Below are 15,898 nucleotides of genomic sequence, written 5' to 3' on the forward strand. Positions count from 1 at the left end.
TAGAAGCATTGAAATTCTAAACAATTTTTTTAAATATATGTTTCATAATTTTCACACCACTAAAATGAAGGCATAAACATTAACAATGAATATATTATATTAACCAAAACCTTAATTTTATTCAGGCCAAAATTTGTATTTACAAAAAAACAATGATTTTTATTAAACTAATTTTAATGTATTACTGTTTGTGAGTTTGAAACATAAATAAAGTAAACTAAGTGCTTAAAATATAATTTAATTAAATAATTGCTTTACATTGCATCTAACACAAAATATTATATTCGAGTACCAAGGTATACCTACAGTGTAGTGTGTACTGTACACATATAATAAACTTAATAAACAATAATAATATACTTCAATACATACAATTCATTATACAAATTAAATTGAGTTTTATTTGGCAATGTTATAGATATATGAGTGTATATATTTTTTACTTTTTTAAATTTAAAATTTGTGATTAATTAAACACAAGAGTTAAAAATTTAGAATCATATTTTAAAGGAGAAAAATACTATAAATATACCTTGTAGAGTAGAAAGTTCCAGAAAATTAAATTAAATTATTTTTTGATTTTTATCCATAAACAATATTAAAAGTTGTACTTGTCAGTCAAAATAAATGCATTAATTTTTTATATAGCCGATAAATTAATATAATCTTATTTATTTGGTGAGTACAAAATCATTTATAAATTATAATACTATTTTAATGAAAAAAAACTTTTTTCTTAAATAACAGAAGAATTACAAATTAAGAAAAAAATGTTTTAATTTAATATGGTTAGTTTTTAATTCATAAAAGGGATGTACCATTTAGTCTCTATGCGCACATTAAAGTAAACATATTTTAAAGTAATTCAAATTAAAATTGTTCAAATGCATTTTTTAAACAAAAAGGCAATTATTAAAATCTTTAAGTTAAACATATTTAAAATTAAAATATATAGAAATACTTTAAATTACAATTAAAATACTATAAACACAGATGATTGTATATAATCAGTAAATACTAAAATACAATATGAATATTTATTTTATTTTATATTGAAGAACCGGAACCAAATAAAATAAAACAATAATAATAAATAAACATAAAAATCCAAGCAATATTTCTCATACATTTGGTATGTGTATCCAAATGGCATCCTATATCTCTAAGTCTAATGAAACATGTGTTAGAAAAATCCCACCAACATGCATTTAAATAAAAATATGACAATGAATAAGTCATAGATTATTAATTTTGTGGCACTGCGGGAGCCATCCGACTAATGGTAGCGATACCCGATAAAATAGCAGATCGCAAAAAAGATGGTGTGCCTGATTTGTTAGCAAAATTTTCAGCTGCTACACGAAGATCAGAAAACATGAGTCTTGTGTGTGGATTACGTTGTGAAGCATATCGTAATGTGAGAAAATGATAGTAGAACACAATAGACAACAATCCAGAGCGGCCAAAAAATGACATGAATAATGTCAGTGGCATAACTAAGATTTCAGAGAAGGCAATAAGGCGCAAGATACTTCGCGATTGGAACTCAACCAAAGATATCAATAGCCGAGCACCCCACCATGCGTTTTGACCAAGAAGCTGAAAAATAAATTTTATATGTTTAGTGATTTATTCTTAAAATAGATTTAATAATGAAACAATATTACACTTACATCAAGTAAAGTTAGGGAATAGCTTGCAAAGTGCACAGTTGAAAATAAAAATACTGGCAGGATTACAACTGAAATAAATCTATGTTAAGGTAAATATTAAATTGCAACATAAATTTAAATTAAAAATATTATATACATTTATAAGATTTTAAAAATATGTTGAATATTTAAAGGATACGGATATTAGGCGACACATATAAAAATATCACCGAGTACAATAGGTAATGACAGCTGTCTTCTTTGAATAATTGTGTCAGGAACTGTAAAGAAATTTGCATAGCTGGCAAACGTTGGTGAAGACGTAATGCACTTGTAGCTGCATTTGCCAATAAAATTCTATAGTATGCACTTGCCGGGTTCCTGAAAATAAAATAATGTATATTTATTTATTTATTTTTATATAAAACTAATTAATTACAATTTCTTATCTCATATCAACTTGTGTTAGTTAACTAACTATCACATTCACATTAATCTTTCACAACAATTTATTTGATTTTGTTAAAATTATGAAAAGCAGTTTTGTAATATTATGACCAGGGCTGTGAATTTAATGCACTTAAAAACTATTAAATATGCATTAAAATCTGACAAAATATGCTCTAAAAATTCTTAAAATATGCAAAAAAAACTACAAAAATTAAACTTTTATTTTTATTTTTTTCATTAGTATAATTTTTTTATTAATTTTAGTTTAAATATTAGTATTTTTACTTCTTGGTATGAGTATACGAGTTATTGATCTTAACTAGTCTTGGTCTTTGTCGAGTTGATATCAGTAAATTAATTTAATCTCGACTTCAATAGTACAATAGTCAATAATATTACACGTTAAATACCCGAGTAAAAATAGAATAATTTCGATAAAACTATAAAAGTTATAGTTTATACTATAAGATTGACCGAAAAAATGTAAATATTATGAAAAAAAAAGCATTTAAACAAAAAATGTATTAAAACATGCATTTATAAGCCCCAACTCATGAAATATGCAAAAATATGAAAAATAAAATTTGGTATTTGAACTACAAATAAGTCAAAACAAATTTTAGACGAATCCATTTTTTTATAAAGTGTAGCAAAAAAAAACATGCAAATGCATTAAATTCACAGCCCTGATTATGACTTATAAGTAGGATAGATTTATTATTATTATTATTTAAATAAAAGATTAATTGTACCCATTATAAATACAACAATATAATATCTCTTAAATTTATACCTACCTTCTTTAAGCATAGCTATTACAGATTGCTGACCAATTTTTAATAATATTTTTTGCATATTTAGGTTTTTCAACTATTTAAAAAAAAAAATCTAACTCCACTACTCCAGAGACTTGAAAAATTTCTGACCAAGATAATTCACAAATTTTAGACCAAAAGAAGTAAACGTATAATTAATTTTAGCATCATATGCCCTAATTTCCCTAGTTTGTTTAGATTTATATATATTATACCAATTTTCCAATTTTTTTATTACCCACATAATTGCAATTTCCTTATACAGTGAGCTATAGGCAAAACTTTGAATTCTTTATAATTTTATTTTGCTGACGTTGTAGTGGTTTCATAGCTTTTTGGATAAGACCTTCCCATACTCTAATGCCATATTGAAAGACTGCTTGGTATAATGATAAATAAATATTACATAAAATGTTAATAGGAAAAATATCTTTAAGTTTACAGAATTTATACACTGATATTCTTAAACAATTAACAATGTTATCTATATGTACATTCCACCTTACTTTTTCATCATAGGTAATACCCAGGTACTGTGTAAAAGGTACTTTTGAAATTGATTTACAAATATTATTATTACATTGCTCCTCATCTCTACAATAAGATAGATAAAGTTAAAAGTAAGTGCAACCCGTCGCAAACCTTCTTATCATATTTTTGAATGTTTAAAAAAGATATATATTAATGATAACTGTAAATTAACAAACATTCATGGATAAAAATTATATTTTGTAGCTACATTCAAAAGTTTTGTTTTAATAAAACCTATTAATATTTACGATTATATAGGTACCTAAGTAGCATGATTGTTCAGTATATATAGGTAAAATAATAACATTTTAGAATAAGTAATTAAATTTAAGGTCACATTATGATGGCCTTGTAAAATGCTCAAACATGTTCAGAAAGACAAGATATTTAATTAACATAATCAATATTTTTCTGTTTAAAATATATTTAGTAATACCTACCTACTTTTAAAATATACTTTAATTAACAAAAAAAGTTTAGATTGATACCAAAAGAGTAATCTATATTTTTTAAATAAGCTATGTATGATTAGGTATGAGAATTTAAATGGAAAGTATATAATAAAATATAGCCATATAGGTATAGGTACTGTGGAACATAATAAAATATCAAGTATCAACAAAGTTTGCTTTTTTATCAACGATTATATTCCCAAACAAAATATAAATTTTATACGAACTGATATTAGGATTGTTTAATATTAATAGCTTTCTAGGAGATACAGTTGATATAATTTAAGTATTAGATACCTATCAACTACCTACTCTAACTTTATTTTTTTTTAAATTAAGTTATTACCTGTGTTCCGCTGATTATTGATTATATACTGTTTTAAAGATACATTTCTTATATAATATTAAATTTATTAAAAATCAAAAAATACAACACTCAGGTATTAGTCTCAAAACAATATTTAGCTAAAATATTTGACATTATTTATATGACTATTATTGGTGTACATTTTGGATTTTTTTTTTAATTCTAAGATCTACTCTTAGGTATAGAATATGCAATATATCATATAATTATATAACTGCCCTATGACTTAGGATTAATAAACATCAAATCACTTTAGTAATATTTCATAGCTTCATATTCAGGCAAAATTGTAAAGAAGATTAAAAGAACATTATATAATCACATGGAAAAAAGTTGATTAATTTTTTTCTTGAAATAACATCTACAGGTAAAAGTATTAAAAATAGTGTTTAAAAAATACAAATTTACAATTTTAGTTAAAATAATAGAAGACGAGTAATGTTAAAAATCAAAACGGACCTAATATAAATAAGATTCTCTAATTGAGAATGATAATAATAGAAAGTTATATTTTAGTAGTTAGGTAGTTTATTTTCTGACCTAAATAATGTGAAATTTTAAGTAGGTAACTTGTATTTGTCATAAAAATGGATAACAAGGTTATTCAGTATCTAAAAAATGAAAAAAAATGAAACTTACCAGAAAAGTGGCAGGATGTATGCAAAGGTAAAAATGATTGTTGCCAATCTTGTGCACCAAAGAGATACTTCAACTTTATGTGAGATAACGTGTTGTTTTAGAGCTTCAACGCCCTTTGGTCTAGTTTCACTATCCGTTCCAGCTTCGCCTTCAGACATGGTTGATTAGATGAAATAAGCCTACTATAGGAGTAAAACACAAAAAAATCAGACTAATACCAATCAATAACACATTAAAAAAATTGTTATTAACTGAAAAGCTTGTCAGATAAATCAAACATACCTTCCTCCGATGACTTGAAAGAGTAACAGAAAAATTGAGCTACACACTACTAAGAAATTTAACAATAAAAACAACTAAAGCGTTTTGAAAAACGAAACGGAATTCGTAAACTTCAAAAAGTTAGAACGACGGTGATTATTAATTGAAAAATTAGATAATATATTAATATGATATATGTAAGGTGGTGACAAAACTTAAACTAATTATTGTATAACGATTTCCACAAAATTATTTTAATATCGTGACTATAGCTGAAGATGAACACAAAATAACCACGAGCAGTGGGCAATTCCTACGCACGAAGAAAACACGTAAATACGATGACAATCGGAACCTTAGAACTTGGGGAGTTGCGGAGGTAGGATTGTTGGAGAAATGATGATAACCTGTTTTTTTTAAGGACAGCAAGCAGCTAGTCTGTTCACGATTACGGCGATCGCAGTTTAACCATTTGGGGACGCGTTAAAATTCCCTACGACTTCTACGTGTCCTCGATATATATCCGACGTGCTGTGTCATAACTGCAGTAATAGCTTACACTATATAATTAGTAAATTAATAGTAATTAGTAATTACTATAGTGTCTAGTTATAGGTATTAATGTATTATTTATAAATTTTTTTATATTGGTACTCTGTTCGACATGAGAACGAACCTACTTACCTACCCAGTAGTATCAACATAGGGCCATAGGATACCAGCATATACACAGTTCTATTAATATTAAATAAATACAATATACATAAATACATACAATATACAAATTATATAAAACAATTTCGATTAGTGTACTTTTTTATTTTACAAAAAAATCAAATTAACTTCTATGACTTAGATCAAATATAAAACGGTATTAACATTATAAAACTTTATTATTACGATAAAAAGAACTATATAAAGTAAAATGTTTACAAATAGTTTTCTTTTTCTACTAATTTTCTTTTTTTCATCAAAGCAAACTCTACAATTACAGCAGATAGGTAGTAGGTACTATAAATAAATATATTATTATGAATTATGAATTAACCTTTATTCAGTTTACTAGGAACTTGTCAGGTGTTTGATTTCAATGTTTTCATTACATTGACTTATTACAATAATACACCACTGTTACGCAATTTTCCTCATTCCACCAACGAACCACCTGAGCCTGAGTCTTATAAATTATGCTCTGTCTATGATTATAATTATATACTTAATAATACTATATATAAAGTCAATAATGATATTTGTATAGTTATACAACTGACAACTGTCAACTAATATTGTTGTTTGATATATATATCTTACATAACAAATAAAAATATAAAATTTGTAGTAAATAATTATTGTTATCCTTAAGTATTGTTGTTTCAATATACAGAACATCTGCAGGCACCTAATGGCTGAATTATTTAATTACTGCGTGTCCACTGCGTCCAACTATACTACATTGGGTGTCCACTTGAACTTAAGCGAATATTTTTAACAAAAATACTTTAAAAAATGCCGTGATAAGATATTCAATAATAATTTTTAGGGTTAGTGTATGTTAAAAACGTGTTTTTATTTTGATAATTCTTGCTGGTTATAGGTACTTTCAACTTATTAGTTATTAATTATTATATAGAGGAAACAGGGCTGGGCCGATCAATAGCTCCTGGCAAAATAAAAATTTGCGCCCCCTCCCTAGATTTTCAAATTTAACTATATCATATTTTGTGCCCCTGGCAGGCGCCCACCTTGCCAGGCCCTCGGCCCGGCCCTGAGAGGAGTTATTATCTACCATTAATATATTATGGAAATAATTTATATTTTTTATATATATATGTGATCACTTTCACTTTAATAAAATGTTAACGATTTGGAATAGACATATTTAGTGATATTGGAAAAAAACGAATAACCCATAGCTCGTTATAGAAAAATTACTGACGAATGCCCTAGTCACTACTCACTAGATTATTGTAGATAGTAGCAGGGAAAATTAAATGTGTACACCTATTAAAGTATATAAGTGGTCTCACTGGTCTAGGTTAGGTATGCAAATATATTTTTAGTGAGGCAATTTATTGATGAAATGATAACTACCAAGGATGGGTACCTACGTATGATTTTTCAATGGAGGAAGGGCCAAGGGACTGAAAATTAATAATTGTTATAGCTCATAATTTTCAATGTAATTCTAACACATCCATTACTGTGACCCACTTGATAAGTAGGTGTACAGTATAGCCAGTATAGATGTACAGAAATCCGGAAATGTTGACAATTTAGGAAATGATGACAATTCCTAATAGTGGAAGGAAATGATATCATCGCCTAGGAATTGTCATAATTTCCGTACTTTTTTAGGCAATGTTATCACTAGGGCTCGGATGTTTATGAAATTGCATATTTTTTTCTATTTATTAAATTTAATGCTAACCTAGCCACGTAGGTACAAATTTAATTCATGTTTTACTGAATCTAATAATACTATTTTTATTTTACATATTTTTGTGTTTTTATTGGCTAAAACTGTAATATTTTATGATTTTATTTATTTATATATATAAACCTATTATAACGATAACTACCTATTAACCAACTAGGAACGGTGAGATGCTAAAAACCATTATACTGCCATTACTGTCAATATGTCGGTGTTCTATAAAAAAATATCAGGTGGGTAAAGACTGATATCGTTAAAATGGTTGATTGGAAAATGTCATGGCCCATGGGTATCACATAGGTATCGCATAATATGTTATCGTACGATTTACGTGTTTTATTAAAAGTGTCCCTACCTGCAGTCCATACAACACGGTCCGCTTAGTAGTGTGTGCCTATCTTCTTAGTACAGTACGTACCTATTATTTCGTTAAAATGGATTTGAATAAAAAGCTGATGTGAATTAAAATTTAATAAAGTGATTAAAAAAAAAATATATTTAATTTTTTATTAAATATTGATCATTGATTATTTATTAGTGTAATAGCAGGGTAATTATTAATTACTAATTAATAATTGTGACAGATTAAATTAAAATATCTAAGAAAAATATATATGGCATCTTTGCCTGATATCGTTAGGAAATGATAACATGAACTAGGCAATGATATCATTTCCTTCCGCTACTAGGAATTGTCATCATTTCCTAAATGTCAACATTTCCGGTAACATAGATACGTAGAATGGTCCCTACTGTCCCATTTTATATTTAATATTTATGTATAGCCATTTATAGATATAGGATAAACTAGGATAAGATATAGTTAATTATATAATTATATAATTTTTTTATTGATTGAAAAAATCTATTTATAAATGCACATTTTTACAAAAGTAAATACAATGCAGAATGATATTATTATAATAGTCATTTATTAAATTTAAATTATGCATGTATATTATTTATATCAATTAATAATGACGTTCATTGAATATTTTTTTTTTATTGATCGCAAATTGGTTTATCGATCCAGAAAAGATTGAGTGAAATTTGTTTATCAACCCAGAAAATACCCATCGCAATCGGTACCTATATCAAAAGGTAATTTTGAAAGAAATGATGGGAATGCCAAATTTCAATGTAGAATGCACAGGGTTGGGCAGTATCTTCGATACAATTGTATCTTGTATCGAGTATCTTGTATCGCGATAAATTTTTAGTCAATGTATTTAGTATTTCATAAAATAATTTATGATGCGATACAAGATACACTACAATTCTGGTTTTATTATCAAAATTATAATTAATAAGAAATAATAATAATAATAATATTTAATGATCCAGAAATTAATATTTTTTATTTAATATTGTAGGTTGTTAGAAATAATTTTTCAACCCAGTATCGATAAATCATAAAATATAGTTATATGTGTGATGTATATTGTATGTATCTGTGACACACGCACATTGAATAGGACTTTACGTCTGTACTTTATTACTGTAGGGCTAGGACTTATATGCAATAACAAATTGTAAAATATGCATTTTATTTACCAAAATATGCAAAAATATGCAAAAACAAATTTTTATTATTATTTATTATAATTCATAATTTATTATTATTACTTATTACTATTAGCTCATATTATTACATTAAATTAGTTTAATTAGACGTAACTTGGCAATTTCAATTTGAACTTTTGGTATGCTGGACACTGCTATTAAAACCATTCAAATTATTAAGTATAAACGTCCGCGCATTTACGCAACACACGACGTAATACTAATACAATTATTCTATGCTGTCTCACTGTATAACAATGTGTAAGTAATTCTACCAGTCGTCCGACCAATGATAAGGTAACGAACGAATATTATCCGACCTAAGATAAAATAGGTAGTATTTATGCTATATATTTACGAAAATTCAACGGATAAACCAAAAACTATCGGTTTCGTGAAGTACCATTTAAAATTAACAATAACTTATAAAATTTAAAAAAATGTATATATGTCCAGTTCTAAGAAAATCCGTGAATATGCAATTATATGCATTATGTAAAAAATATGAAAAAATATGCAAAAAAAAATTGATCCCATTTAAACGAGAATAAGCCAAAATGGTGGACAAATCTGACAACCAATCATTTTGGACTTAAGGAAAAAACATGCAAAAGCATATAAATCCTAGCGCCCTACTTATTAGGTATCCACAATTTTGTATAATGGTGTACCGTGTACCTAATAGTTACTACGTTATAGTGTACCTATCACGATAAAGTAGGTAATGAATACGATTGATTTGTTTTATTTTGTTTTATTACTACCTATATAAATGTATTATTATTACTGAATAAGTGTCAGTTTTAATTATTTTATTTGTCATTCTAGTTACTTAATGAAGTAAGTCCCCATAATGTTTAAAAATCCAGTGACTAATTTTACTAAAATGTATCGACTATCGAGTATCGAGTATCTAGCATCGTGATATTCCAAAGCCAAGTATCGAGTATCTAGTATCGCGATACTCCAAAGCCAAGTACCTATCTAGTATCTTGTATCGGCGTATCGCGATACTCCAAAACAAAGCATATTGTATCTAGTATCTTAATACTCCTTTTTGAGTATCTTGCCAAACCCTGAGAATGCATGACTGACGAATCAAGTGAATTTAAGAATTCAGTTGGATAATTGACAACTTCGTCTTGATTTATTACGATATCGATGGACTGGTACGTTATCGTGTCACCTGGAATTTCGTTTAGAATGGTGTTATTGATTGTAGGTATTTCCACCAATATAGCTTGTGCAATAAGTCACTGACGATTTCCGTATTTTGTGGTAGATTTGGGTTACTTGGGAATGTGATGCATTGTGTTGATTAATCGATAGCTAGTTTACCATTTCCAGCAATTGTTTTGTGAAATCGGCTGATGCACCATTTTGTAGATGTGTTACATTCATATCTTCCATATAGGTTTCCAATTTTGCATCTCATTGCTCAGTTGTTTCAGATGAACAGGCTTGACGTTCTTTGGTGGTTCCCAATCTTGCATCTCTTTGCTCGATTGTTTCTGAAACTCGTATTGTCATTTTTTTTTTCGTGCTTGAGGCGTAGATTTACCAATCGATCTTTTTTTGAGAGGCATAACGGCATAGATAAATTGACAGAATAAAAAATAAAAAAATAAAAAATAACTTCAAATCAACGATATTAATAAAATTAAATAGATATAACAAAGATATAAAAAAACTAATATCGAAGCGAACCCGAATGTGCGTTTAATACAGTATTGAACTATTATTTAATTTTCTAATCTTATTATTCTTCATTCAGTCCACGGGCTATGACCTAACAATTTGTTTTAAACATGTTGTCGGGGATCGAACGGCTATATGGTTGCAATTCGTACCAGGATGTGTATGATTATTAATTATCTACTTACTAGTTACTACTCACTACTCAGTGAAAATTAAAGATAAATTTATTATAATACTTATCCGTACATGATTTAGGCTTACAATATAAGACAATAACATGTACCTATACAATAAACACATATAGCTGCATAAGTACTTAATGACGTACACGTTACTCAAATTAAATTAGGTAAGTGTAATAATTATTTCTGCCTTGTATCAATTGCATTGCATTGCGTTATTAATATTTCCTTTGAAAGTTAATCATATTTAACGTTCACATATTGTTGAGGATTACGAAATAAAAATATTAACTATGGTGGCTGCAGCATGAAACGCTTAAGATCGTTCTATTTCATTTGGCCTGAGTTTTTTTTAGAAATTCTATGTCAGTGAGTTACTACCTACATTTGATATTAAAGTATTGAACCATTTGCCATTTTGAACTCCTTAAAATTGTTACTTTATAGTTCTTTATACCTAAAGGATATTTAATTTTCTGTGTTTCTGGATCGCATTAAAAATATAGGTCTGTAAGTAATGGAGGGTAATATTTATACCAACAATTATTATTATTAGGTATTTTATTTTTAAACTACTAATTTTACATTTAGATATAATTTTCAATATTATAAAAAAATATTTTTACGTATGGAATTTGGTTTTAAAGAAAAGGTTAAATATTCAAATAACTAAAATAATTTTAAAAATATAATTCACGTCATGATAAATTGATAATCTAATCTAGAAATACGAAAAAAAAATAAATGGCAAAAGTACAAATATGAAAACAGATTGGTTGAATTAAAAATTTAAAAATGTATTTGTGGTTGAGTTAATTCATTCGCTATATTTTTTAGACAAGAATATTAGACAAATTGAAGAAATTAGGAATAAAAGATTGCAACTAGTATAGTAATTATGGTATATGATAAATTTTTGTTATCAAAAACTGTATAGCCGGTATTATAAAAGATATTATAAAAAGAAATTCTATATCAGGAATAGTGGGTTTAAAGAAAAAGAAATAGTCTGCAAAGAGCCCAATAATACTCTATATATATATAACTCTAGATTAGAGCAACATTTTCGTTGTTTAATAAATATTTTTAGTTAAATAAAATTATTAAACAAAATTATATAGAAAAAAACTACGATTAATTAGGGATTCTATACAAATTATTTCAAAATTGTATTGAATATAGTTTTATCAAAGTATTCATATTGAAAGAGAACTTTTAGAAATATATTAATAATGCAAAGATCAATAAAAAGTAGATAGCGCACGGATGTACATTAGGTATCATGTGGGACGTGGGTCACTGTAATATAAACATTTAATGAAAATTAAGTAGTTTCTGTTTTTCCTGTTCTAACGTTTTCGAACAGTACTTGGTATTTTCAATTTTGACCTCTCAAAAGTATTAACTACATATAACTATATTTTCAATCAAAAATCACGATTAAAGTAATTAAAGTATTTTTTCAACTACTTATCGAGTATAATGTACACACACACAAGAAATAAAAAATACACATGATTGTAAAATTAATACATGCGTCAATCTGCAATCATAGTCAATAGTTTAAAGAAATAGAAATAAATTGTAATTAAAAAAAAAAAAATGTAGACAATTTTATATGTTAAAAACCTTTGTTGTTGAAACAAATTGATCAAAAAAAAAAAAATCTTTTAAAATACATTTATCGCTTCGCTCAGAATCTTAAAATGTGTAAATAATAGTTTATCGTAGTTAAAGCTTTTCCTTGCTTTTCTGTTCTTTTGGTAAATTACCCATTGTAATATTTATCGTAGACGATATAGGTAGATTAAAAATAAATATATGTTCAATGTTCATAGATCATGAATAATATGCGGTTACGCATTTGTGATATAGTTATTAGAAAAATAGTTAGTAGTAATACCAACGTCAATAAACATATTATAGTAAATACTACAAAGATTAGATACTAGACATTCGTTCGTTCAAATCGGTGAAAAAAAACCTTCCCCGTAGGATAATAACGATAGGCATAACTGTATAAGAGATATGTAGATATCCCAACGCGTGTTTTTTCACACCGAGTTAGTTAAACGAATTATTTGATAAAATATTAAACGATTTTCTGTTATATTTTAATATACCTACTTCAAAAAAGGTGAGGGGCTAAGTACAGAGGCACACATCATGGGTGAAGGTTTAGACCCAGTGTGTGATTATTCATATTTTCTTTGTTAAATCTGCCACTTTCTAGAACAGTGGTTCCCAACCTGGGGGTAATTAACTCTCAAGGGATAAAACAGGATTTGTTGAGGGGTGAAGACTAGTCTAATTTTTTTTTATTTGATGGTGTACTTTTAGTTTTTTACCTATCATTATAATTATTTTATTACTTTTGAATATTACTTATACAGTTATACAGTGTATTTTCGATTATTCAAAGTCATCTGCGGAACGAACCATGCACGATGCACATATGATATAATGTACAAACAAAAATATAAAAATATAACCTTTGTTTACATAATAATATAATAATATACCTACAATACATCATTATGTTTCGGTCTAATTGGGTTATGATAACCGATGGCCACCCGGTAACGCATGCATGTTAGGCGCCTGTTATATGTGTGGTACCCGTCGATTTTTTTAGAAGGGGTGGGTATTTATATTAACAAATTTATCGAACCCAATGTAGGATAATAGTCTTAAAAAGGTTGGGATTTGCTGATCTATAAGATCGTCTAAGACCTTGGTATCAACTATTAAAAACAAATGGATAATTCATACTACTGACTAAATCAAATTAAAAAAAAACAACACAAGCTGTTGGGTAATGATAGGTGGATTATAAGGTAGACAATATTTGTATATTATGACACCTTCACGCAGTCACAGTCACACCCACAGCCATACGTATACTATGATGTAGCTAATATTAGCTATACACATAGTTACGAGTATAATGTAATAAATGACTAATGAAAAATATAATTGTCAAGTCAAAAAATACGGTGATAACAGATTAAATGTATTTAAAATGCCTACAAATTACTCTTTTAACAATGCTACCTAATCACGTATATATTACGACAGTCATCTTATGAAATTCACGATTTAATTGTTATAATGATTTATTTTAACAACAAAATTTAAGAAGCTTGTATTGAAAATGTACTTTACTAAATGCTTAGTATAGTTATAAAATCTCCCTTTTAAATAATTTAGTATATTAAATATTAATTATGTATGCAGTAGATAAAGTGTATCAATGTTTATCTTATTTAATATACGGGAAAATTAAGTTCCTTTTGAAAATCCGTCTATTATATTTAGGTTCTATAACAAACTGATATGCCTAATTAAGATCGAGTACCTACCGGTATAAAAGCTTTTTGGGAGTAAATTGAACGAACGGGAGGTTAAATAACCTAACCTTGCGAGAGCGATGGACGAGCTGTTCGAAGAGATATACGCTTGGCCGTGGTACGGCGTGAGTACTCTTTGCCGATTCGCAACAGCTTGCGGGACTCAGACAACGATTCTTTGGTCTAGGACTTGGACTCTAATGAATTCCGACCCCCCTCGCCGGATGTGCGCCTTCTAGAAAAGCCAAATGCATAAATTGTTACAGTAGACACTAGACACTATCTATTATTTCCAAGGGAGAAAAAATTACCCAGACGAACATAAGACTGATGAGAACTCTGATCCGTTAATAGCGTTCGATGAGCGAATGAACAGTTAATTTAGTTTGGAATCATCATAGTCTGAGCTACTGTGGACTTGGAGTAGAGAGCTTTTATCGGACTAGGAATCAAATTATCCAGCATCGGACAGGAGAGTCTAAAGCCAATTTGGAACATAGGCGTGCGCACAGGGGGGCCGGGTGGACCGCGGCCCCCTGCGGCCTCTGGCTTTTTCTTTAATAAATGCATATAGATATGTGTATATTATACTAGACAGCGAACATTTTTAGATTTTACAAAAAAAAAGTGAAGCCAGTTTTAATCTAATAGTATAAATAAGGGTATAAATAAAACATAAATGTGATTAAGTTATTATTTTATCAATTAATTAATTATCATCACACAAGAATAAAAGTGATTTAATTTTAAATTCATTAATCGTTAAAATATGTGACATAATATAAACAGCATTATATATAATTACGAATAAAAAAGTAATTTAATAATAATTGAATTAATTTAATTGAAAGCATTTTAATATATAAATTATATATTATAGTAATATATATTTAAATTATAAATTTATAAATATTTAATATTATAACATCAATTATATGGTAATACAAACTATAGTAACGAGTAATGTACATAATTGTTTAGGTACTGCTAATAGTGATAACTGATTAGTGGTTATTATAACCATTTTATACCAAATACTGAGGTTTTTATAAGCACTTAAGTGCCATATAGATACGGAAACCGATACTTATAAATTATAAACTCATATCAGTAATAATATACGAGTCACTATTACTAAATTGTTAAAATTAGACTAATATACTTAATAGCTTGCTTACTAATTAACGATTAGACATGATCAATTTTTTTTATTATTAATCACTACTCAACGCTAATATAATAATATAGTTTATATTACTCTACAGGGTAATTCACCAAGCAAACTCATCTACCTTTTCTTCTAAAATAATGAAGTTATTCAAAATCTAATCTTAGGAAATTTTAAATATACTTAAAGACCATGTTTGCAAATTCTTTAGGTTTTTTTATACATGTAGTGTCTTATTTTTTTTCAAATAAGACCCCTCCTTTTTTCAACTGTAAATTATTCAGTGGATAATTTTTCTGAAAAATTTGAGTAGTTTTTGAGTTATTTAACTTTATG

The 15,898-nt window shown here is 27.4% G+C and overlaps 1 protein-coding gene across 1 annotated transcript; it reads right to left on the reverse strand.

The window, feature by feature from the left end:
- Positions 1–92: 92 nt before the first annotated feature.
- Kr-h2 (transmembrane protein 33-containing Krueppel homolog 2) lies at positions 93–5,567 on the reverse strand. Its single transcript, XM_015521472.2, has 5 exons — positions 5,189–5,567; positions 4,907–5,088; positions 1,852–2,033; positions 1,674–1,741; positions 93–1,599 (listed from the first exon to the last, which is right to left on the reverse strand). Exons 2-5 carry the CDS (start codon positions 5,062–5,064, stop codon positions 1,246–1,248), a joined length of 762 nt encoding a protein of 253 aa, XP_015376958.1. The 5' UTR covers positions 5,065–5,088; positions 5,189–5,567; the 3' UTR covers positions 93–1,245.
- Positions 5,568–15,898: the final 10,331 nt, after the last annotated feature.

This window comes from Diuraphis noxia, unplaced genomic scaffold, assembly GCF_037042655.1.
Source record: "Diuraphis noxia isolate RWA-SAM2 unplaced genomic scaffold, SU_Dnox_SAM2 contig0004, whole genome shotgun sequence".
NCBI lineage: Eukaryota > Metazoa > Arthropoda > Insecta > Hemiptera > Aphididae > Diuraphis > Diuraphis noxia.

Bases quoted from the DNA above. Each gene is read 5' to 3' on its own strand.
- Kr-h2 (XM_015521472.2), bottom strand. From the start codon at position 5,064: ATGTCTGAAGGCGAAGCTGGAACGGATAGTGAAACTAGACCAAAGGGC. The intron at 2,034-4,906 runs GTAAGTTTCATT...TTTTATTTTCAG, and splicing joins TACATCCTGCCACTTTTCTG to GAACCCGGCAAGTGCATACT. The intron at 1,600-1,673 runs GTAAGTGTAATA...TTTATTTTTCAG, and splicing joins ATTCCCTAACTTTACTTGAT to CTTCTTGGTCAAAACGCATG.